General features: G+C 45.8%; 1 protein-coding gene across 9 annotated transcripts in view; it reads right to left on the bottom strand.

Moving 5' to 3' along the window:
* LOC121290366 (POU domain, class 2, transcription factor 1-like) overlaps nucleotides 1–23,477 on the bottom strand; it is a 260,691-nt gene that overhangs the window by 68,570 nt on the left and 168,644 nt on the right. For all 9 annotated transcript variants that reach the window (XR_005945788.1, XM_041210746.1, XM_041210750.1 and 6 more), the window contains one exon: nucleotides 17,903–18,011. Coding sequence is in view for 8 of the 9 variants with exons in the window: in XM_041210746.1 (XP_041066680.1) it covers nucleotides 17,903–18,011 (109 nt within the window). In the remaining variant the exon portion in view is untranslated. The remainder of the gene's footprint in view (nucleotides 1–17,902; nucleotides 18,012–23,477) is intronic.

Below are 23,477 nucleotides of genomic sequence, written 5' to 3'. Positions count from 1 at the left end.
GAACAGGCATCATAAAATGAGAGCAAAGTAGAAGTAAATCTCATTCTCAGTGCTTGGGCATACCTTGTGGAATTTGGGCAACATATTAGCATGAATAAAAGATTGGTTAATGGACAGGAAGCAGAGAGTAGGGAAAAACAGGGCAATTTCAAGTTGCCAGGCTGTGACCAGTGGAGTGCCACAAAGATCAGTGCTTGGGCCTTACGTATTTCCAATCTATATTAGCAACACGGCGAAAAGACCAGGAATAATGCATCCAAGTTTGCTGATGATGCAAAGCTAGGCAGGAATGTAAGCTGTGAGGAGGATGAAAATAGAAATAAATAAGGACGATCTGACAGCCATTACACGGCATGGCTACAGGATGACATAGATTGGTACCTGAATATTGAAGAGTACGTGACATTTAGGAAGGGCAGGAAATTAGGAAAAGGTGGAGGTGTGACTCTGTTAATTAATTATGGTATTAGCACATTAGAGCGGGATGACCTAAGTTCAGGAAACCAGGACGTAGAAGCGGTTTGGGTTGAGATGAGAAATGGTGATGGCAAGAGGTCACTTTGGGAGTGGTGTACAGGCACCCTAATTGTAACTACACAGTAGGACAGAGTATAAAAGAAGAGGTAATGGGAGCTTGTCAGAAAGGTACAGCAATAATTATGGGGGATTTTAATGTACATATAGACTGGAAACATCAGATGGGCAAAGGTAGCGTCGATGAGGAGTTCACAGAATGTTTTCAGGATTGTTTAGAATAACATGTTTTGGAGCCAGCCAGAGAGCAGGCTATATTAGACCTGGCATTATGCAATGTGGTAGGATTAATTGATAATCTCATAGTGAAAGTACCCCTAGGTAGCAGTGATCATAACATGATTGAATTTTATATTCATTTTGAGGGAGAAATGAGTGTGTCCAAGACTAGTATTTTAAACTTAAATAAGGGCAATTGTGAGGGCATGAAAGCAGATCTAGCTAAAGTGAACTGACAAATGAAGTTAAGGGATAGGTTAATAGAGGTTCAGCGGCGGACATTTAAAGGGATATTTCGGAATACACAGAATATATACATTCCAATGAGAGAAAAATTCCAAGGGGAGGGCCCATCATCCGTGGTTAACTAAAAAAGTTAAAGGTAGTGTTAAACTTAAAGAAAAAGCACAGAATTACGTAAAGACGGGTGGCAGATCAGGAAAGAATATAAAGAACAGCAAAGAATGACAAAAAGATTAACAAGGAAGGAAAATTAGAGTACAAGAGAAAGCTAGCTAGTAATATAAAGATGAATAGTAACAATTTCTACAGATACTTAAATAAGAAAAGAGTTAACAAAGTGAGTATTGATCCTATAGAATGTGCGTCTCGGAAATTGATAATGGAAAGTAGGGAGATGGTGGAAGAATGAAACAGGTATTTTGCTTCAGTATTCACTATAGACGGCACAAGTAACATCACGGAAATAGCTGTGAATCAGGAAATGGAAGGGAGGGAGGAATTTGGGAAAATTACATTCACCGGGGAAGTGGTATTGAGCAAATTGTTGGGGCTGCGGGCTGACAAATTCCCAGGTCTGCATGGACTTCACCCTAAGGTCTTGAAAGAAATGGCTAGTGAGATAGTTGATGCACTGGTTCTAATTTTCCAAAATTCCCTAGATTTGGGGAAGGTTCCATTACATAGAAAAATAGCAAATATTACCTCCTTTATTCAAAAAGGAAGGAAGACAGGGAACAGGAAACTACAGGCCAGTTAGCCTAACATCTGTCATAGGGAAAATGTTAGAAGCAGTTATTGAAGATTCAGTAGCAGGGCATTTAAAAATATTCAAGGCAATCAGGCAGAGCTAACATGGTTTTGCACAAGGGAAATTATGTTTAACCAATTTATTGGAGTTCTTTGAAGGAGTCACATGTGCTGCGGATAAAGGGGAACCAGTGGATACACTGTACTTAGATTTCCAGAAAGCACTTGATAAAGTGCCATATTAAAAGTCATTCCAGAAAATAAAAACCCATGGTGTTGGGGTAACATATTGACAAGAATAGATTGGCTAGCTAAAAGGACGCAAAGAGTTGACTTAAATGGGTCTTTTTCCAGTTGGCAGAGGGTGATGAGTGGTGTGCCATGAGGATCAGTGCTGGGGCCTCAACTTTTTATAATTCATATAAATGACTTGCATAAAGGGGCCGAAGGAATGGTTGTTAAATTTGCTGACGACACAAAAATAGGAAGGAAGTCGCAAAGAGGAAGGGACATGGGGTGGAACCAGCCCAAATTTGCACAAAGTGCGGTAGCGGGCAGGTAAAACGTTTTACTCGCCGACCGCAATGGTGGCTTCTCATGTGGTATCATCCCAAACCCACCACATTAATTATGCATTCCTGGAAAACTCGTCATTTCCATGACAGGCGGGTTCCCATTCACCTGCCATGCCATCATCTCGCCACTTCATCATGCTGGCATATGTAAAGTGCAGTCACGCGCACACCTCTCAGTGCTTCCAGCCCATGACTGCTGCAAAGACGACATGGCAATCAATGAAAGGCAAAAAGATGGCAGCCCCAGGTTCAATGATGTGTCCCTCAAAGACCTTTTGGACACAGTGGAGGCTTGCTGTGATGTCCTCTACTCCCGTGCTGGCTGCAGAATGGGCAGCCAGCATCACCAATCTGGCTTGGGAGGCAGGGGTATCAGTAGTCAGCGCCAATGGCCTGCAAAAGAGGACAGCCATCCATCCAGTGCTGCAAGAGGATGAATGATCTCCATTCTGCCAGGGTAAGTCACTCTTATCATCCCTCTCAACTCTAACATTCTCAAACCCATTGCACATCCACAGGGCCCTCACTCATTGCCAGTTCAAGGGGCATGACCATTCACTCTCTCACACACACCTTCATTGTCCTCATCCCATCCTTGGGACCACTCACTACCTACACAAGCCAGGCAACCTTATCATCTGGCAGGCATCTTGCTTACACTCACTTCATCTCCATTTATGCAGGACCAGCTCGCACAAAAAGAGGGAGAAATGCCTCAAACAAAGGTCCTCACAGACTGAAAACTGAGCCATCCAGCTGGCTGGCAAGGATCTGGACCATTCCTGTGCTGATGGTGAGGTTAGTGGTACTCTACCAAGTGAGGATCCAGCATTGCAACATCTGTCAGACAACCATGCTGTGGGTGATGTGATCTGCCATGCACTAATTACCTCTCCTTGCATTCGCAGGCACATCAGCAAAACAGGCAACTGAGTCCAAGACCCAGAGCCTCCAATCAAGCCCCAAAATCCTCTGAAGAGGAATCTGAAGGCACCCTTTTTGAAGTCCCATCACCCTAACCCTCCACCAGCACAGAGCCACACCTCAGTGGGATCTAGCTTTGGAGTAGCCTTGGGATCACAATCTGGTGAGCACATCACACTTACTGATTCAAAGCAGGTGGCGGCAGGGACTTCCCATGTGTCCAGCACTCGGAGGACTGCTGGAGGCCAAAAATTTGCTGAGTCTAAGTCAGATAACAAGCCTCTGGACTCGGTCTTGTCACAGTTGCTGGAGCTACAAAGGCAACCTCGGGAACATCTGGAAGGGATGTCCGCTGCACTCCTCAAATTGCAAGGCACAATGGAGGAGTGTGTCTGCCTTCAGGCTGAGGTAATGGCACCCGCATGCCAATGCACCGAGATCAACACTGATAGGATGGCGGCTGCCATGGAGACCTTGGTCCAGGACATTGCTCCTGCACTGCCGTGTGGGCTGACAGCATAGTTGGCCTCCAAAGGTGTTTACGCAAAAGGGGTGCCAGGCAGCTCAATCTCACTCCAGCTACCCTTTCTCCTCAAGGAGTCAGCCGGGGGGCCTTGGGCACCCATAGACTGGAGCTTCAGCATGTGCACACCCGGGGCCACCCACCCAGGTGACTCCGGGATTGTCCAGCCCAATTGAATCCCCTCTTCCTGTGACCCCAGCAGCTCCATTCCACAGCTCGAGGAGGGTGCCACTGGCACTCAGCAGGTCCCTAAAAGCAGGCCAGGGCCCTCCAAATCTCGGGCCTCCAGAGGACGCCTGTCAGCATAGCAATCTGCAGGCTGCCTCTACCTATGCTGTGGATGTCCAGAGAGCACCAAAACATAGCAGCAGGGTTAGGAAGGTTAAGAAAATGCAGTTGCTCAGCCTGAGCACAAGTGTTAATCACTTGTATATGATGTACACTATTGCCAATAAACTCCCCCGAATGGCTCCCTGCCTATGGCTCCTTGTTCTGATGAGCAGTGTTCATGTCACTCAGGTGTGAAACATTTCTGCACAAGATAAAGGCAGGTGTCTCAGTACAGGGCCTCTTCCCTGTGCTTTGTGCAGCCTTCAGACCAAAAATGATGGTCCGGCTTCATACTCCTTGGGCACCTTACTAATGCCTGCACCTCCGAGGTGGTTCTCATTGCTGCCAGAATGTTGTCGGCAGGCATCACAGTGTACGAATATTCTCCTGGTGCGCTGTCAATACCTTTAAGGTGAGGCTGGGCTCATCTCTTCAGCATCTGTGACCAGTGACACTGTGCTCCTGAAGGGGTCTGGTGCTGAAGGTGGACAAAGGATCAGATGCTTTTAAAGTTTCATGGCTTTGTCTCTATGGTATGACCCTGAACACAGAGCTCAAGTGAGTTGCCCTCAGCCAGAGATTCAGTCAGACATTCTCAGAGGCTACGTGAAGATCTATGGAGTGTCCTCAATGCATATCGGCATCATCCTCCTGCAATCAAGCAACAATTAGGGACTCCATTGCGCTTCCATGACAGGAGTATTATCACAGAGAGTATGTGCGCTGCCATAAGCCAGACTGGAGTGAAACGTTCATAGATGCAATGTGAGGATCTGTGGTGTCTCCTCACTGCATGTCATCATCATCCTCCATAAATCCAACAGCTATGAGAGCCTCCTGAGCAAGTCTGCCTTGCCTGGCCAGTGCAAGGGCTTCATTCCCGTCATCATCACCTTCAAGGGCCTTCTCGCCCTCATTGCCATCGTTGTCCTCCTCATCGGAGGATACCTCCAGCTCCTGCATCTCCTCCTCAGCCAGCTGTTACAACCTGGTGCTGCAAAGGGCGCAGGAGGCAACCATGATGCATGACACCCTCTGTTGACAATATTGCAAGGCTCCAACAGGCACAGGAACCTCATTTTCAACATCCCTATGGTTTGCTCCACCAAGCTGAAAGGTGCAGCATGAGCCTCATTATACTTTCGCTCTGCCGCAGTCTGAGGCTGCTGCATGGGTGTCATCAGCCATGTCCTCTGCAGGTAGCCCTTGTCCCCAAGGAGCCATCCCTGCAGCCTTTGTGGACCCTGGAAGATGTCAGAGATCTGTGACTGAGAATGTAGGAGTCATGCACGCTTCCTGGAAACAGTGCACAGACCTGCAGGATGCATTTGTGCTGGTCGCAAACCAGCTGCATATTCAGCAAATGGAAACCCTTGCAGTTGACTGCATGCTGTGACGGAGATCTGAGCGCCACGTGAGTGCAGTCGATGGCACCCTGCACCTGTGGGAAATCTGAGATCTGGACAAATCCAATTGCTCCTGCATTCTGGCACTCCTGGCCCTGGGCGAAATGCACAAAGTTGTCTGAGTATGCTAAGATGGCATCCGTGACCTCATGGATGCATCTGTGGGTGGAAGCTTGTGATATCCCACAGAGGTCACCTGGGGAGCCCTGAAAGGAGCCATTGGCATAAAAATTGAGCACCATGGCCACTGGCAGTGGATGCCCTCCATGTCCCCGTGGTGCCAAATCCTGCAGTAGCTGGCAGATGTGACAGAACAGTTCCCTAGACGTGCAATCTTCAGCGACACTGGTTCTCAGTCATCTGCAGGGATGAAAGGCTGAGTGTGTAGCTCCTGGGCCAGCTAGGTGTCAACCAGCAACAGCTCGCTGTGGATCTCCAGTGGAGTGTGCGGCAGTCCCAGCTGCTCCTTCTTCCAGAGGGTGCTGCTCTTCCCTCTGCGCAGTGAGGCACCTCAGTCGCTCTCCTCTCTGCCGTCTTCGCTCTCTGTACGCTATGAGGTATACAGCTAGTTCAGCTGGCTCCTTGATCCTGATGTACTTCTCCTGCAGGATGAAAGAGATGTGTAGGTTAGAATGGGTTGCACTAAGAATTGCACTTGGTTAAGTCTGAAGGCCCCTTAACGCATCCCGGAGAGTGCAGGCCACCACTTCGATGGCCAGAGAAAAGTGCACTGCATGGCTGCCCGAAACTCCACCTTCCTCTGCCCCACTCCACCTTACCAATTGGCGGCAGTTTTGCCCATTGGACTGCAGGCTGTGCTCTCAGCTCAGGCATTCTCCTAACCCACGCTGCAAGGCTGCACTGCTAGCTTGAACCATGGGGGAGACTGGTCCAAAATGGGATGATGACATTGCATGGGGCTCTGAGCGCCTCCACCAGTGACTGCTCCATAGCCAGCTTTAGCAAGGAGATTGTACAACGTGCCCAGTCGTCCAACTGTTCTGCTGTCCACTAAAACGCTCATTAGTTTTCAGCCTGTGCCCAATGGGTGAAAAGCTCTAGAACACTTGGTGGCACTTTCATGCCTCTACATTGCTTGAATGGGCAGATCAGCTAGAGGCTCAATTCCAGTTATATCAATGTGGCTGCGCCTGAACTGTCTGAGCTGCAGAGGAATGGTCACTTTATACAATGTTTCCTTATTGCGTGGCCACTTCCCTCACCCACTACCCCCTACCCCGCATGTGCTTGTGCACTATTTTCAAACGCAGAGCTGCCTTTGCCCACCACCCGCTCCGCATCGCACCTCAACCTTGAAATCCAACAGACATCCCTTGCCGGTGCTCGGCAACATTACTGTGCATTCACCTCCGAGCTCCCCTTGAAGTGCAGCCCGCCAAGTGTATGCCTTTTATATGCTGTTGTGAAACATGTCGGTGTGATTGGTGGATCATACAGCGTGCCGGGGTGGTGGTGGTGGTGGTGGTGGTGGTGGTGGTGGGGGGGGGGATGAGTCTGGCAGGCTAGCCTTATAATGATACGCAGATGTATTACAATGAGGTTCCCAATGTCCGATGGCAGGAAATGGGGCCCGCCATTGACGGGCTGAGCAGACAATTGCAAACTGGTTTCACAACGTCATGAAAACGATTTTTCGCCTTCTCACCAAATTAGCTGCTCACGCCACCAAACACACCAGTGGGCACAGACAATTGCTCCCATTGATGAGTTACCTGAGTGGGCAAAGATCTGGCAAATTGAGTATAATAAGGGCAAAAGGGAAATTGTCCATTTTGGCAGGAAGAATAAAAAAGCTTAATATCTAAATGGTGACAGACTGCAGAGCTCTGAGATTCAGAGGGATCGGGGTGTCCTAGTGCATGAATCACAAAAGACTAGTGTGCAGGTACAGCACGTAATTAGCGAAGCTAATAGAAAGTTATTGTTCATTGTGAGGGGAATTGGTTACACAAGTAGGGAGGTTATGCTTCAGTTGTATAGGGCACTGGTGAGACCACATCTGGAGTATTGTGTACAGTACTCATTTCTTTATTTAAGGAAGGATGTAAATGCGTTAGGAGCAGTTCAGAGAAGGTTTACCAGACTAATACCTGGAATCGGCAAGTTGTCTTAAGAGGAAAGATTGGACAGGCTTGTATCTGCTGGAGTTTAGAAGAGTAAGAAGCGACTTGATTGAAACATTTAAGATCCCTGAGGGGTCCTGACAGGGTGGATGTGGAAGGGATATTTCCTCTTGTGGGAGAATCTCGAACTAGGGGTGACTGTTTAAAAATAAGGGGTCGCTCACTTAAAACAGAGATGAGGAGAATTTTTTTCTCTCGGGGGTAGAGAGTCTTTGGAACTTTCTTCTTCAAAAGGTGGTGGAAGTAGAGTCCTTGATATTTTTAAGGCAGAGCTAAATAGATTCTTCATTAACAAGGGGGTGAAAGGTTATTGGGCATAGGCAGCAATATGGGGTTGAGGTTACAATCAGATTAATCATGATCTTATTGAATGGTGGAACAGGTTTGAAGGGCCGAGTGGCCTACTCCTGCTCCTAATTCATATTTTTGTATGTACGTTCAGAGGGCACAAAGGGGCTGCAAAGAGATATAGTTAGATTAAGTGAGTGGGGAACAAGGTGGCAGATGAAGCATAATGTAGGGAAGTCTGAGGTTATTCACTTTGTTAGTAAGAACAGAAAAGCAGATTTTTTTTTTTTACAAAGCATGAACTTTTAAATGCTAACATTCAGAGAAACTTGAGTGTAGTCTTACAGGAAACAAAGAGTTAGTATGCAGGTACTGCAAGCAATTAGGAAGGCAAATCGCATATTGGCCTTTATTGCAAGGGGATAGAAATACAACAATACGGAAGTTGAGCTACAATGGTATAGGGCTTTGGTGATACCAGACCTGCAGTATTGTCGACTGGTTTGATCTCCATGCCTAATAAAGGATATTCTTGTTGTGGAAGCAGTACAACAAAGGTTCATTAGATTAGTTCCTGGACGAGTGGATTGTCCTATGATGAGAGGCTAAGTAAATTTGGCCTATACTCTCTTGAGCTTAGGAGAATGAGAGATGATCTTATTGAAACAGACAAGATTCCGAAGCACTTGACAGGTAGACACTGAGAGATTGTTACCTCTGGCTGGGGAATCTAAAACAGAAAGGCTTAGGCTCAGTATACGGGATTGATCGTTTAGGATTGATACAAGGAGACATTTCTTCACCCAGAAGGTTATGAATCTTTGGAATTGTCTACCCAGGAGGATTGTGAATGCTCTATTGTTGTGTATATTTAAGGCTGAGATGGAAAGATTTTTGGTCTCTCATGGGATCAAAGAATATGTGGAGCAGGCATGAAGGTGGATTTCAGGCAGAAGATCAGCCACGAATGTACTGTCAGCCATGACAGCACTGAATGGTGGAGCAGATTCGAAGGGCCATATGCTCTACTCCTATTCCTGTTTCTTATGTTCTTCCATTTACCACTGATACATGAGGAAGCTGGGAGCTGAATAAAGGAGTTTTTCACTGATCACTGTTCCCATCAAAGCCAGAAAAAGCCAATATACATTCTCAGTAAACCTTTAAAGAAAACATTATTACATTGCTATGTAGCAAGTTAAAATTTCAGTCCTTCCAAGAACTCTACTTTTCTCGAAATCTGGCCTCTTGTACATTCCCCACTCTCTGCTCCACCATTGGTGGTTGTGCCCCTTGCTATCTGGATCCTAGGTCAAGCAATTATCTTCTTAAACCTCTCCATCGCTTACAAAAACCTTAAAACAATTTTTAAAAGACATGCTTGACAAAGCTTTTAATTACCATTCTTAATACCTCCTTTGGCACGGCGTTAACCTTTGTCTAATTACAATACTGCGAAGGACTTTTTTCCCACATTAAAGATGCTACATAAATGCAAGTTGTTGTTCCAGCACGTCAAAGATGAGGTCCTTTAAATACAGTTTAATTTGGAGCTTGCAAAACACAATACATCATTATGCTCTCAGTAAAAGTGCTGAGCTAAAAAGACCATTAAACCCATCAAATTTAGATCCAATGCCATCAAGGCACAGCAGTGATAACAGATTACTTCACTTGACATAACTGAATTATAAATATAATTTATTGGTGTACACCTACATACCTTTGCTGAAAAATCTATTCACTGAAATCACTGAAGGTCAACAGCAACAACAACTTAAATTTATGTAGCACCTTTAACATAGTAAAATATTTCAAGCCGCTTCACAAGAACTTTATTAAATAAAATTTGACATTCAGCCAGATTAGGGGATAGCCAGGAATGATGACCAAAAGCTCGATCAAGAAAGACTGCATTATATAGCACTTTTCACAGCCACCGGATGTTTCAAAGTGCTTTACAGCCAATGAAGTTCTTTTGAAGTGCAATCATTGTTGTAATGTAGGAAACACAGCAGAAAATATGCATACAGCAAACTTCCACAGCATTGTGATAATGACCTGATAATCTCTGCAATGTTGACTAAGGGATGAATATTAGCCAGGCCATTGCGAATAACTCCAATGTTCTTCTTTGAAAGTGCCATGGGAATGGTAATGCCACATAAGAGGAAGTGACTATGGGTTGGGGGGTTTATATGAAGGAAGAGATTAAGGGAGAACAGGAGTATTGTGAACTCAGACAAAGAAGTATGATGAATTGAGAGAGAGTTGAAATCACCGGGGATGATAAGTTGTTTGGTGCAGAGGCTGAGGGAGGAAAGAAAGAGAGTTTGTATGGTACTTGGGTAGGTCATCAAGGGTAAGGATTTTAAATGAGAGGCAAAAGGCATGGAACATGGCGATATGCTCAAAAATGACAGAGGAGTAGATTGACAAGTCAGGGTGTGATTTGGCTGTCAGTGCCATGTCACCACCAAGGTCTGGGCAAGTGATGGAAGGTATAGCCAGGCAAGGAGACTTCAATTAGGGGTGAAGTGTCATCACCCTCAACCAAGTTTCTATCAAAGCCACGATGTTGATGTAATCATCCACAATAAACTCACGGGCGGCAAGCCAACAAATATCCTGGAGGAAGACAAAAACAGAAATACCTGGAAAAACTCAGCAGGTCTGGCAGCATCGGCGAAGAACAACAAAGTTGATGTTTCGAGTCCTCATGACCCTTCCACAGAACTAAGTAAAAATAGGAGAGGGGTGAAATATAAGCTGGTTTAAGATGGCGGGGGGGGGGGGGGGGGGGGGGGGGGGGGGGTGGTTTAGGGACAAACAAGCAGTGATCGGACCAGATAATCAAAAGATGTCACAGACAAAAGAACAAAGAGGTGTTGAAGGTGGTGATATTATCTAAAATAATGTGCTAATTAAGAACGGATGGCAGGACACGCAAGGTACAGATAACTCTAACGGGGGTGAGGTGAAATAAGACTAAAAGGGCATAAAAGGTATAGATTTAAAAATAATGGAAATAGGTGGGAAAAGAAAAATCTATATAAATTATTGGAAAAAGCAAAAGGGAGGGGGAAGAAATGAAAAGGGGGTGGGGATGGAGGAGGGAGTTCAAGATCTAAAATTGTTGAACTCAATATTCAGTCCGGAAGGCTGTAAAGTGCCTAATTGGAAGATGAGGTGCTGTTCCTCCAGGTTGCGTTGAGCTTCACTGGAACAATGCAGCAAGCCAAGGACAGACATGTGGGCAAGAGAGCAGGGTGGAGTGTTAAAATGGCAAGCGACAGGGAGGTCTGGGTCATTCTTGCGGACAGACCGAAGGTGTTCTGCAAAGCTGTCACCCAGTCTGCGTTTGGTCTCTGCAATGTAGAGGAGACCGTATTGGGAGCAACGAATGCAATAGACTAAGTTGGGGGAAATGCAAGTGAAATGCTGCTTCACTTGAAAGGAGTGTTTGGGCCCTTGGACGATGAGGAGCGAGGAAGTGAAGGGGCAGGTGTTGCATATTTTGTGTATGCATGGGGAGGTGCCGTAGGTGGGGATTGATGAGTAGGGGTTGATGGAGGAGTGGACCAGGGTGTCACAGAGGGAAAAAATAAAAACAAAAAAACTGCGGATGCTGGAAGTCCAAAACAAAAACAGAATTACCTGGAAAACCCACTAGAGCTATACCTTGAGTGCCCTACCATCCATTCTTAATTAGCACATTCGTTTAGATAATGTCACCAACTTTAACTTTAACACCTATGTGTTCTATTGTACTATTGTGGTTGACATCTTTTGATGATCTGCTTCTATCACTGCTTGTTTGTCCCTACAACCACACCAACCCCCTCCACCTCTCTGTCTCTCTATCTCTCCGCCCCCCACACACACACCTTAAACCAGCTTATATTTCAGCTCTTTCCTGGACTCGAACTCAAGTTCTGTCGAAGGGTCATGAGGACTCGAAACGTCAACTCTTTTCTTCTCCGCCGATGCTGCCAGACCTGCTGAGTTTCTCCAGGTAATTCTGTTTTTGTTTTGGACTTCCAGCATCCGCAGTTTTTTTGTTTTTATCTGTGTTTAATTGACTGCCACTGCTCTTCAAGAAATGCCTACCTCCTTGAAGAAGTTCTGTTCCTCTCTGCGACAAGATTTCCGGATCTCTCTGTTGCCTTGTTCACCTTCATTGCTTTCCATTTCTCTCCTAGTGTTTGACAAGGTGTTTACTAAAACCCGCTTTCACAGCCATATCTCCTTTCTCAGTGACTGTCTCCGTCTCCGACTTACCCCACATGGATTTCAACTGAAATTCCACCCCTCATGTTTCGAACCCACCCAGGATTACAGGTATCTCCGGGACATAAAACGTTTCTCGGACTGCTGTTCCCGTCACATTCTGAAATCCACTCTCAGTGCCATGCGCCGCTATATGAACACACTCGACCTCTCCCTCCAGCAGCACCGCCGTACCCTTTTTCAAAGCTGCGCGTGCCCCCAGTTTCATTTTATCCTTCGGCTCATCCGACGCCTCAACAAGAAACTTTTTCTCTTTCTCTCAAGTGCTAAGGAACGCAAGCTCCAACAACTCATCAACACCAACACCCATCTAGGACCCTCCACCCCTGCCTGTCCCTCCGTCCCCACCCTTTCTTCCAGTCCCAACCCCAGCCGCGTATTCACTATACCCCCTGACCTTCCCCTCTCCGATGCTGAACGTTCAGTGCTCAGCAAAGGACTTAGTTTCATACCCTTACGCCCTCACCGCAATGAATTTCGGGCTCGGCATGATACTGAACTCTTCTTCCGCCGTCTTCGTCTCCGGGCTCACTTCTTTGGGCAGGAGTCCTCTCCCAGTTCAACGGATCCTTTTACCCATCTTCAATATTCTCCCTCCACCTGGACCCCTCCCTCTGGATTCTTACCTTCTCTCGATCTTTTCATTGAGAACTGTCGGCGTGACATTAGTCGTCTCAATTTCTCTGCTCCTCTCACCCATTCTAACCTGTCTCTCTCTGAACTTACTGCACTCCATTCTCTCAGGTCCAACCCTGACATTGTCATCAAACCCGCTGACAAGGGTGGTGCTGTTGTTGTCTGGCGCACTGACCTCTACCACGCGGAGGCTGAGCGTCAACTCGCAGACACTTCCTCCTACCTCTCCCTGGACCATGACCCCACCACTGAACATCAAGCCACTGTTTCCAGGACTGTCACTGACCTCATCTCCTCTGGGGATCTCCCTCCCACAGCTTCCAACCTGATAGTCGCCCAACCTCGGACGGCCCGCTTCTATCTCCTACCCAAAATCCACAAACAGAACAGCCCCGGTAGACCGATCGTCTCAGCTTGCTCCTGCCCCACAGAACTCATTTCTCGTTATCTTGACTCCCTTCTCTCTCCCCTTGTCCAGTCCCTTCCCACCTACATCCGTGATTCCTCTGACACCTTACGTCACATCAACAATTTCCAGTTCCCTGGCCCCTACCGCTTCCTCTTCACCATGGACGTACAATCCCTCTACACCTCCATCCCCCACCAGGATGGTCTGAGGGCCCTTAGCTTCTTCCTCGAACAGAGGCCCGAACAATCCCCATCCACCACTACTCTCCTCCGTCTGGCTGAACTTGTTCTCACGCTGAACAATTTCTCCTTCAACTCCTCTCACTTCCTCCAAATAAAAGGTGTGGCTATGGGTACCCGCATGGGCCCCAGCTATGCCTGTCTCTTTATGGGGTATGTGGAACATTCCTTGTTGCAGTCCTACTCCGGCCCCCTTCCACAACTCTTTCTCCGGTACATCGATGATTACTTTGGTGCTGCTTCATGCTCTCGTCAGGACTTGGAAAAATTTATTAATTTTGCTTCCAATCTCCACCCCTCCATCATTTTCACGTGGTCCATCTCTGACACTTCCCTTCCCTTCCTTGACCTCTCTGTCTCAATCTCTGGTGATAGACTGTCCACCAATATCCATTACAAACCCACCGACTCCCACAGCTATCTCGACTACAGCTCCTCACACCCCACTTCCTGTAAGGACTCCATCCCATTCTCTCAGTTCCTTTGCCTCTGTCGCATCTGTTCCGATGATGCTACATTCAAAAACAGTTCCTCTGACATGTCCTCCTTCTTCCTTAACCGAGGTTTTCCACCCACGGTCGTTGACAGGGCCCTCAACCGTGTCCGGCCCATCTCCCGCGCATCCGCCCTTACTCCTTCTCCTCCCTCCCAGAAACATGATAGGGTCCCCCTTGTCCTCACTTATCACCCCACCAGCCTCCGCATTCAAAGGATCATCCTCCGCCATTTCCGCCAACTTCAGCATGATGCCACTACCAAACACATCTTCCCTTCACCCCCCCTTATCGGCATTCCGTAGGGATCGCTCCCTCCGGGACACCCTGGTCCACTCCTCCATCACCCCCTACTCCTCAACCCCCTCCTATGGCACAACCCCTTGCCCACGCAAAAGATGCAACACCTGCCCCTTCACTTCCTCTCTCCTCACCGTCCAAGGACCCAAACACTCCTTTCAAGTGAAGCAGCATTTCACTTGCATTTCCCCCAACTTAGTCTACTGCATTCGTTGCTCCCAATGTGGTCTCCTCTACATTGGAGAGACCAAACGTAAACTGGGCGACCGCTTTGCAGAACACCTGCGGTCTGTCCGCAAGAATGACCCAAACCTCCCTGTCGCTTGCCATTTTAACACTCCACCCTGCTCTCTTGCCCACATGTCTGTCCTTGGCTTGCTGCATTGTTCCAGTGAAGCCCAACGCAAACTGGAGGAACAACACCTCATCTTCCGACTAGGGACTTTACAGCCTTCCGGACTGAATATTGAATTCAACAACTTTAGGTCGTGAGCTCCCTCCCCCATCCCCACCCCCTTTCTGTTTCCCCCTTCCTTTTTTTTCCCAATAAATTATAAAGATTTTCCTTTTCCCACCTATTTCCATTATATAAAAAAAAATATAAAAAAAAACCCACTAGAGCTATACCTTGAGTGCCCTACCATCCATTCTTAATTAGCACATTCGTTTAGATAATATCACCAACTTTAACTTTAACACCTATGTGTTCTATTGTACTATTGTGGTTGACATCTTTTGATGATCTGCTTCTATCACTGCTTGTTTGTCCCTACAACCACACCAACCCCCTCCACCTCTCTGTCTCTCTATCTCTCCGCCCCCCACACACACACCTTAAACCAGCTTATATTTCAGCTCTTTCCTGGACTCGAACTCAAGTTCTGTCGAAGGGTCATGAGGACTCGAAACGTCAACTCTTTTCTTCTCCGCCGATGCTGCCAGACCTGCTGAGTTCTCCAGGTAATTCTGTTTTTGTTTTGTCACAGAGGGAATGATCCCTATGGAATGCCGCTGGTGTGGGGTGGGGGTGGGGGGGTGGGGGGAGATGTGTTTCGTGGTGGCATCATGCTGGAGTTGGCGGAAATGGCAGAGGATGATCCTTTGAATGCGGAGGCTGGTGGGGTGATAAGTGAGGACAAGGGGGACCCTATCATGTTTCTGGGAGGGAGGAGAAGGCGTGAGGGCGGATGCGCGGGAGATGGGCTGGACACGGTTGAGGGCCCCGTCAATGACCGTGGGTGGAAAACCTCGGTTAAGGAAGAAGGAGGACATGTCAGAGGAACTGTTTTTGAAGGTAGCATCATCAGAACAGATGCGACGGAGGCGAAGGAACTGAGAGAATGGGATGGAGTCCTTACAGGAAGCGGGGTGTGAGGAGCTGTAGTCGAGGTAACTGTGGGAGTCGGTAGGCTTGTAATGGATATTGGTGGACAGTCTATCACCAGAAATTGAGACAGAGAGGTCAAGGAAGGGAAGGGAAGTTTCAGAGATGGACCATGTGAAAATGATGGAGGGTTAGAGATTGGAAGCAAAATTAAAAAATTTTTCCAGGTCCCGACGAGAGCACGAAGCAGCACCGAAGTAAGCATCGATGTACCGGAGAAAGAGTTGTGGGAGGGGGCCGGAGTAGGACTGGAACAAGGAATGTTCCACATACCGCACAAAGAGACAGGCATAGCTGGGGCCCATGCAGGTACCCATAGCCACAGCATTTATCTGGAGGAAGTGAGAGGAGTTAAAGGAGAAATTGTTCAGTGTGAGAACAAGTTCAGCCAGACGGAGGAGAGTAGTGGTGGATGGGGATTGTTCGGGCCTCTGTTCGAGGAAGAAGAGAGTAGTAGTGGATGGGGATTGTTTGGGCCTCTGTTCGAGAAAGAACAGAGTAGGAACTTTACAGCCTTCCGGACTGAATATTGAGTTCAACAATTTTAGATCTTGAACTCCCTCCTCCACCCCCACCCCCTTTCCGTTTCTTCCCCCCACTTTTGTTTTTTCCAATAATTTATATAGATTTTTCTTTTCCCACCTATTTCCATTATTTTTAAACCTATACCTTTTATGCCCTTTTAGTCTTATTTCACCCCACCCCCGTTAGAGTTATCTGTAACTTGCGTGTCCTGCCATCCATTCTTAATTAGCACATTCTTTTAGATAATATCACCACCTTCAACACCTCTGTTCTTTTGTCTGTGACATGTTTTGATTATCTGGTCCTATCACTGCTTGCTTGTCCCTACAACTACCACCCCCCCCCCACACCCCCACCCCAAACCTTAAACCAGCTTATATTTCACCCCTCTCCTATTTTTACTTGGTTCTTTGGAAGGGCCATGAGGACTCGAAACGTCAACTTTGTTCTTCCCCGCTGATGTTGCCAGATCTGCTGAGTTTTTCCAGGTATTTCATTTTTTGTTTTGGATTTCCAGCATCCACAGTTTTTTGTTTTTATCCTGGAGCAAGATGTGGGAGGGGTGGTGATAGCTGATCTACTGGCAGAGCTCACTTGGTCAGCTTTGGGAGGGGTGTGTTCGAGAAGGATATTGGGCAGATTAGTCCACGGGCTCAGTGGGAAGCCAGAAAAAGCAAGCGGGATGAAGTAGTTGGGGTTGCTGCTTCTAAGGATGCAGCATTGAATGCCTTGATGAACCCTTCTGAGGAAGCCAAGAGAGAGACATGGCAAGAAATTGTGGGCTTATGTAAGGGGTAGTCAAACCTGGTACAGTGGCAGGAGGGGAAGGAAGGTCACGGAGCATTGAAGGATTGAGGGAGGGATTTGGGATGGCAGAGTGCAAATCACTTGTTGCCATTAAACAAACAACTAGCTTATCAGATAATATGCTTACTTAGTACAAGTAATTAGTACAAGTATTGGTAATCAGTACAAGAGTACGAAGAGTACACTTGGTTAATAGCTCAAGATGTTTTAACAACCTGAATTATTTCTGTTAACTGAAATAGTAGCTGAATTGGTTGTAGATGTCACTAAGGAAACAGGACTGAGGCATAGCATGAATGCAATCAGACCTGACACCACAGCCACAATGTTACTGCAGACCAAGCTACAAGGGTAAAAAAAATCATAACAAATGAAACACTAAGATCACTTGCATACTTATGAAGCAATAAATCTAGTGATCACTGCTAGAGCAGGTAATTCACCACTGGTTTATTTTCAAGTAATTGCAGCAAGTCAACATGCTCTAAATTGCGACACTGCGCTGCTCAACATAATTTTACTAATTTAGATTTGGTAATAATCCTTACCCCTCCCCAAAATGGATGGTACTAATATTTATTGACATCAGTGGCTCCATTACAGACAGCATATGCCCTCTATCATTTCTCTTTGCAGCAGTTTTCATATCATGGGTTGGAAATTTCATTCAGATTGGGTGCATCATAATTGGAGGAGCACTTTGTCAGTCAATGCCGAATGATCTGGTTGATTTGGCTAGTTGCAAAGAACAATGTGGTAATGCACTGTGCCATTTGGTATTGAGAAAGCAAAACTCTTCATTCAGTGGATTAAAAATCAAAGATAATTATTTAATATTCAAGCAAACGGCACCACATAAAGTATTAGTTAGAATCAACTTCTTACCTGAAATGCTGAAGTTGGTCACACCAGAGCTGGATACAGGCATCTGCATTGCATTTACAGCCAGAGTAGTCGGTGTACTACTTGTCACGAGGTTACTAGTGCTGGCTACCTATTAGTAAAAACATGTATATGGTCATTGAGTAACATTTTAAAATATTAACCTGTAGGGTGGAAACAGGCCTAAAATAAAATCCTAATTACAAATAATTTATAGATATTCAGGCAAATCTTTGAAAACCATTTCATTGCCAAACTACAATTTTTTGTTAAACACAAGGAGTTAAGTTGATTTTGCTTGGGTAATCTTGAATTTCACAATTCTATAATAATATATCAGTTAAGGAGTGTGACAAAAATGAAACATTTTTGCCTATCGGGCATCACTTTATTTCTGGGTTTTGTAGGGGAGGGGGAGTCCATAGAATACTAAGGATTAAGTGTCAATGACAACAATTCCCATACCATTTCACCCTCTTCTCCCTCCCAATGACATTAAAGAAGCCAGAAAGTAGGTACAGTCAGGTTGTGTATGTAGTATAAGGGTGTTTGGGCAGAGCAAGGGTTAATGTGGGATTGGAGGACAGTGCCACCCATGACATAATGTAGAGTCACATGTTTGTGGACTGTGTATGTAGAAGAGTCTGGAAAGAGCCAGCATGGAGGCAACACCCATGCAGGACTGTACCTTGGAGATGTAGACGTGCATATAGTTGTGATTTGCTAATAACGTTTATACTCAACCATACAATCCTCCAGACCTCTTAGTGAAACACCAAACAACCTTACAACACAGTGGCAGCGGTGGGATGGACTCCAAAATCCCAGAGAAGCTGGAGAAGGAACCCAGAATCTCAAAGCATGAAGTAAAGAAACTGCAGTCTGACCTGCGAGAAATGCGCCTAAATTGAAGACACAGTTGGAGATTGCCTAACAGAAGTACCATTGCAGGTGTGGAGGCTGAAGGACTCCACCAGGGAACATGGGGGTCCACTGCCAGATCTGACCAAATGCAGAGTCCTTGCTAGGTCCCAAAAAGTTGAGCGAAATTCAAAAGGAAAAAAAAGGCTGAAAGGCAGAAGAATCCATTGTGCAGATAAAAAGCCAGACCTGATCGAACACAGAAGCAGAGTCAAAGGACCTAGTGACATCATAAAAAGCTGAGCAAAATTCAAAAAAGGAAAGAGGCTGAAAATCAGAAGAAGGATCCACTGTGCAGATAAAAAGAAGTGCCTGAGCGAGTGCAGTCAAGCCACCGAGCCAGATCACAAGAAGGGTGAGCAAAATACAGTAAAATAGCTGAGATTACCTTTTAAAATAGGCAGCAATTAAGATCAACATTAGCATTCCAGAGCACAGCTGCAAGAAGGCTGTAGCAATTGGTCCACAGCCGGCACCATAACATGTGGCAGCTGAGCTCGACTGAATGAAAAACAAGTTTTTAAAACAGCAGACAGAGCCGAAAAGCGCCTTCTATTTCGTTCCCAGGCTTAAAAGAGCAAGCAGCTGGCCCAAAATTATTGTTTTAAAGCCTTCCTGCAGAGAGAAGTAGTTTAAAAACATGGCCCTGTCAGTGCAATGGGACCCCTCTGAAACTCTCTGGAAGAAAAAAGAAAAAAAAAACAGCATCTTGAAGAAGAACAGTTTTTAAATGAGGTACTCACCTGTTATGAAAAACAGCCATGGATAGTAAATTAAAACTACCAGACCAATTTAGGTTAAGGCAAGGGCCAAAACAGACTCAAGCTTGGGCATCTTGGAGAAGAAAATTTTTAGATTACAGGAGTGCATAGGGATTAAATTATAAATCAGAAAAAGTACAAGTTATGACGTTTTTATAAATTTGGTGTATTTGTGGTGTAAGAAAAGGTATAGGTGATTCCTCAACCACATTTGGTGAGATGTTAATAGCCTTTGACAAATATTTTAAACTCCACGTTATGGAGAGTGCAGACCTTAAAAAAAGGTCTAGAACACCCTCAGTAAGGCATTGAAGGGGAAAGGACGCCCCAGGTCAAAAGAGATAGGGGGCCCGCAGCCAAGGGAGACAAAACCTAAGCAAACCATAAGGCGGTCGCAGACCATGTCAGCACAATGAAGTGCGCAAGCTAAAAAGTTTAGTCCAAAAGAAAGAAGAGGCTGAGCAGCAACTGAAAGGCTTGAAAATAGGGCTTTTTGAAACTGCCAACACATTTCCCAAACTGAACAGCAGGTGGCAGTGTGGAGCAAGCAGATGGCTGTGAAAGTGTAGGTGAGGCAAGATTTAAATAGTTACCAGAAAAGACAAGGCAATAGTGCAAGGTAGCAAGACAGGTAATGATAACCAGAGCATGACAGAAAGGGACAGAGTGTACAAATATAAGAGTGCACCAGCAAATAGGGTCAGAGTAGGGAAAAATGATAAAAAGACTAAATTAAAGGCTTTTATCTGAATGTATGCAATATTCGTAACAAGGTGGATGGATTGATAGCACAAGTACAAATAAATGGGTATGATATGATGGCCATTATAGAGATGTGGCTGCAAAGTGACCAAGGCTGGGAATTGAATGTTCAAGAGTATGAGGCATTTCGGAAGGACAGGAAGAAAGGAAAAGGAGTGGGGTAGCTCCCTTGACTTGAGGATGATATCTACTCATGGCAAGGAGTTTCTGTCATGTGACTGAACAGGCCAATTCTTGACCCACAGATCTTTGGACACATGGAGCAGGGTGTCCCTTGAGGTAATGGGCTCCAGAGTACGGGATTTGTTTCCTTAACTTCCCTTACCTGCTGCCACTCTGCCTCATCATTAAGATGTTGTGACTCAAAGTGTGAGGCAGCTTGATGGGCAAGCAGTCGCCATTTTGAATGACTAGGAGCAAGCTCCATCCAGTCATTAACGTCAATGCTGTCAAGCTTCAAGGAATGCTTCAGAGTGTCTTTGAAGCATTTTTTTGTCCTCCTCTGAAAAGTTGACCATTTGAGAGCTAAGAGAACAGGACCTGGCAGAAGAGATGCTTTTAAATATCCAAGGATATACATCCTATCAAAAAGATAGGCGGGTTGGCAGAGGAGGTGGGGTTGCTTTATTAGTAAGAAATGAAATTAAATCGATAGCAAGAAATGACGTAGGGTCAGATGATGTAGAATCTGTGTGGGTAGAGTTGAGGAACTGCAAAGGTAAAAAAACCATAATGGGAGTTATGTACAGGCGTCCAAAAAGTAGCCAGGATGTGGGGCACAAGATACACCAGGAGATAGAAAAGGTGTCTAAGAAAGGCAAGGTTACAGTGATCATGGGGACATTTCAATATGCAGGTAGATTGGAAAAATCAGGTTGGTAGTGGATCCCAAGAAAAGGAATTTGTGGAATGTCTACGAGATGGCTTTTTGAAGCAGCTTGTGGTGGAGCCCACTAGGGAACAGGCAAGTCTAGATTTAGTGATGTGTAATGAGGCAGATTTGATAAGGGAGCTTAAGGTGAAGGAACCCTTAGGTGGAAGTGACCATAATTTGATAGAATTTACCCTACAATTTGAGAGGAAAAAGCTGGAATCAGATGTAACGGTAATACAGTTGAGTAAAAGCAACTACAGAGGAATTAGGGAGGAGCTGGCCAGAATTGACTGGGAGATGAGTCTAGCAGGAAAGACAGTGGAACAGCAATGGCAGGAGCTTCTAGGAGTAATTTGAGAGACACAGCAAAAATTCATCCCTAGGAAGAAGAAGCATACTAAAGGGAGGACGAGGCAAACATGGCTGACAAGGGAAGTCAGGGACAGCATAAAAGCTAAAGAGAAAGCATACAATGCGGCGAAGAGCAGTGGGAAACCAGGGGATTGTGAAGCCTACAAAGACCAACAGAGGACAACTAAAAAAGAAATAAGGAGGGAGAAGATTAAATATGAGGGTAAACTAGCCAGTAATATAAAAGAAGATTGCACGAGTTTTTTTAGATATATAAAGGGTAAGAAAGAGGCAAAAGTAGACATTGTTCCGCTGGAAAATGACGCTGGAGAAGTAGTAGTGGGGAACAAAGAAACGCGAGGGAACTGAATAGGTACTTTGCGTCAGTCTTCTCAGTGGAAGACACGAGTAACATCCCCAAAGTTCAAGAGAGTTGGGGGGCAGAGGTGAATATGGTGGCCATTACCAAGGAGAAGATGCTAGGAAAACTGAAAGGTCTGAAGGTGGATAAATCACCTGAACCAGATGGATTACACCCCAGAGTTCTGAAGGAGATAGCTGAAGAGATAGTGGAGGCGTTAGTGGCGATCTTTCAGGAATCACTGGAGTCAGGGAGGGTCCCAGAGGACTGGAAAACCGCTAATGTAACCCCCTTGTTTAAGAAGGGAGTGAGGCAAAAACGGGAAACTACAGGCTGATTAGCCTGACCTCGGTCGTTGGTAAGATTTTAAGAGTCCATTATTAAGGTTGAGATTTCAGAACACTTGGAAGTGCATGGTAAAATGGGCAAAGTCAGCATGGCTTCATCAAGGGGATGCCATGCCTGACAAATCTGTTGGAATTCTTTGAGGAGGTAACGAGTAGGTTAGACAAAGGAGAGCCAATGGATGTTATCTACTTGGACTTCCAGAAGGCCTTTGACAAGGTGCTGCACAGGAGGCTGCTCAGTAAGATAAGAGCCCATGGTGTTAGAAGCAAGGTACTAGCATGGATAGAAGATTGGCTGTCTGGTAGGAGGCAGAAAATGGGGATAAGGGGGTCCTTCTCAGGATGGCGGCTGGTGACTAGTGGAGTTCTGCAGAGGTCAGTGTTGGGACCACAACTTTTCACTTTATACATTAATGATCTAGATGAAGGAACTGAGGGCATCCTGGCTAAATTTTCAGATGATACAAAGATAGGTGGAGGGACAGGTAGTATTGAGGAGGCAGGGAGGCTGCAGAAGGATTTGGACAGGTTAGAAGAATGGGCAAAGAAGTGGCAGATGGAATACAACGTGGGGAAGTGTGAGGTCATGCACTTTGGTAGGAAGAATAGAGGCATAGGCTATTTTCTAAATGGGGAGAGAATTCAGAAATCTGGAGTGCAAAGAGACTTGGGAGTCCTAGTCCAGGATTCTCTTAAGGTTAACTTGCAGCTTGAGTCGGTAGTTAGGAAGACAAATGCAATGTTAGCATTTATTTCGAGAGGACTAGAATATAAAAACAGGGATGTACTGCTGAGGCTTTATAAGGCTCTGGTCAGACCACATTTAGAATATTGTGAGCAATTTTGGGCCCGATATCTCAGGAAGGATGTTCTGGCCCTGAAGAGGGTCCAGAGGAGGTTCACGAGAACAATCCCAGGAATGAAAGGCTTAACATATGAGGAATGTTTGAGGACTCTGGGTCTATACTCGATGGGAGTTTAGAAGGATGAGGGGGGTATCTGATTGAAACTTACAGAATACTGGAAGGCCTGGATAGAGTGGACATGGGGAAGACGTTTCCATTAGGAGAGACAAGGACCCGAGGGCACAGCCTCAGAGTAAAAGGAAGACCTTTTAGAACAGAGATGAGGAGAAACTTCTTTAGCCAGAGAATGGTGAATCCATGGAATCCATTGCCACAGAAGGCTGTGGAGGCCAAGT

The sequence above is a fragment of the Carcharodon carcharias genome, chromosome 18 (assembly GCF_017639515.1).
Source record: "Carcharodon carcharias isolate sCarCar2 chromosome 18, sCarCar2.pri, whole genome shotgun sequence".
Taxonomy (NCBI): Eukaryota; Metazoa; Chordata; class Chondrichthyes; order Lamniformes; family Lamnidae; genus Carcharodon; species Carcharodon carcharias.
This window is presented reverse-complemented; position numbering and strand designations above follow the sequence as displayed.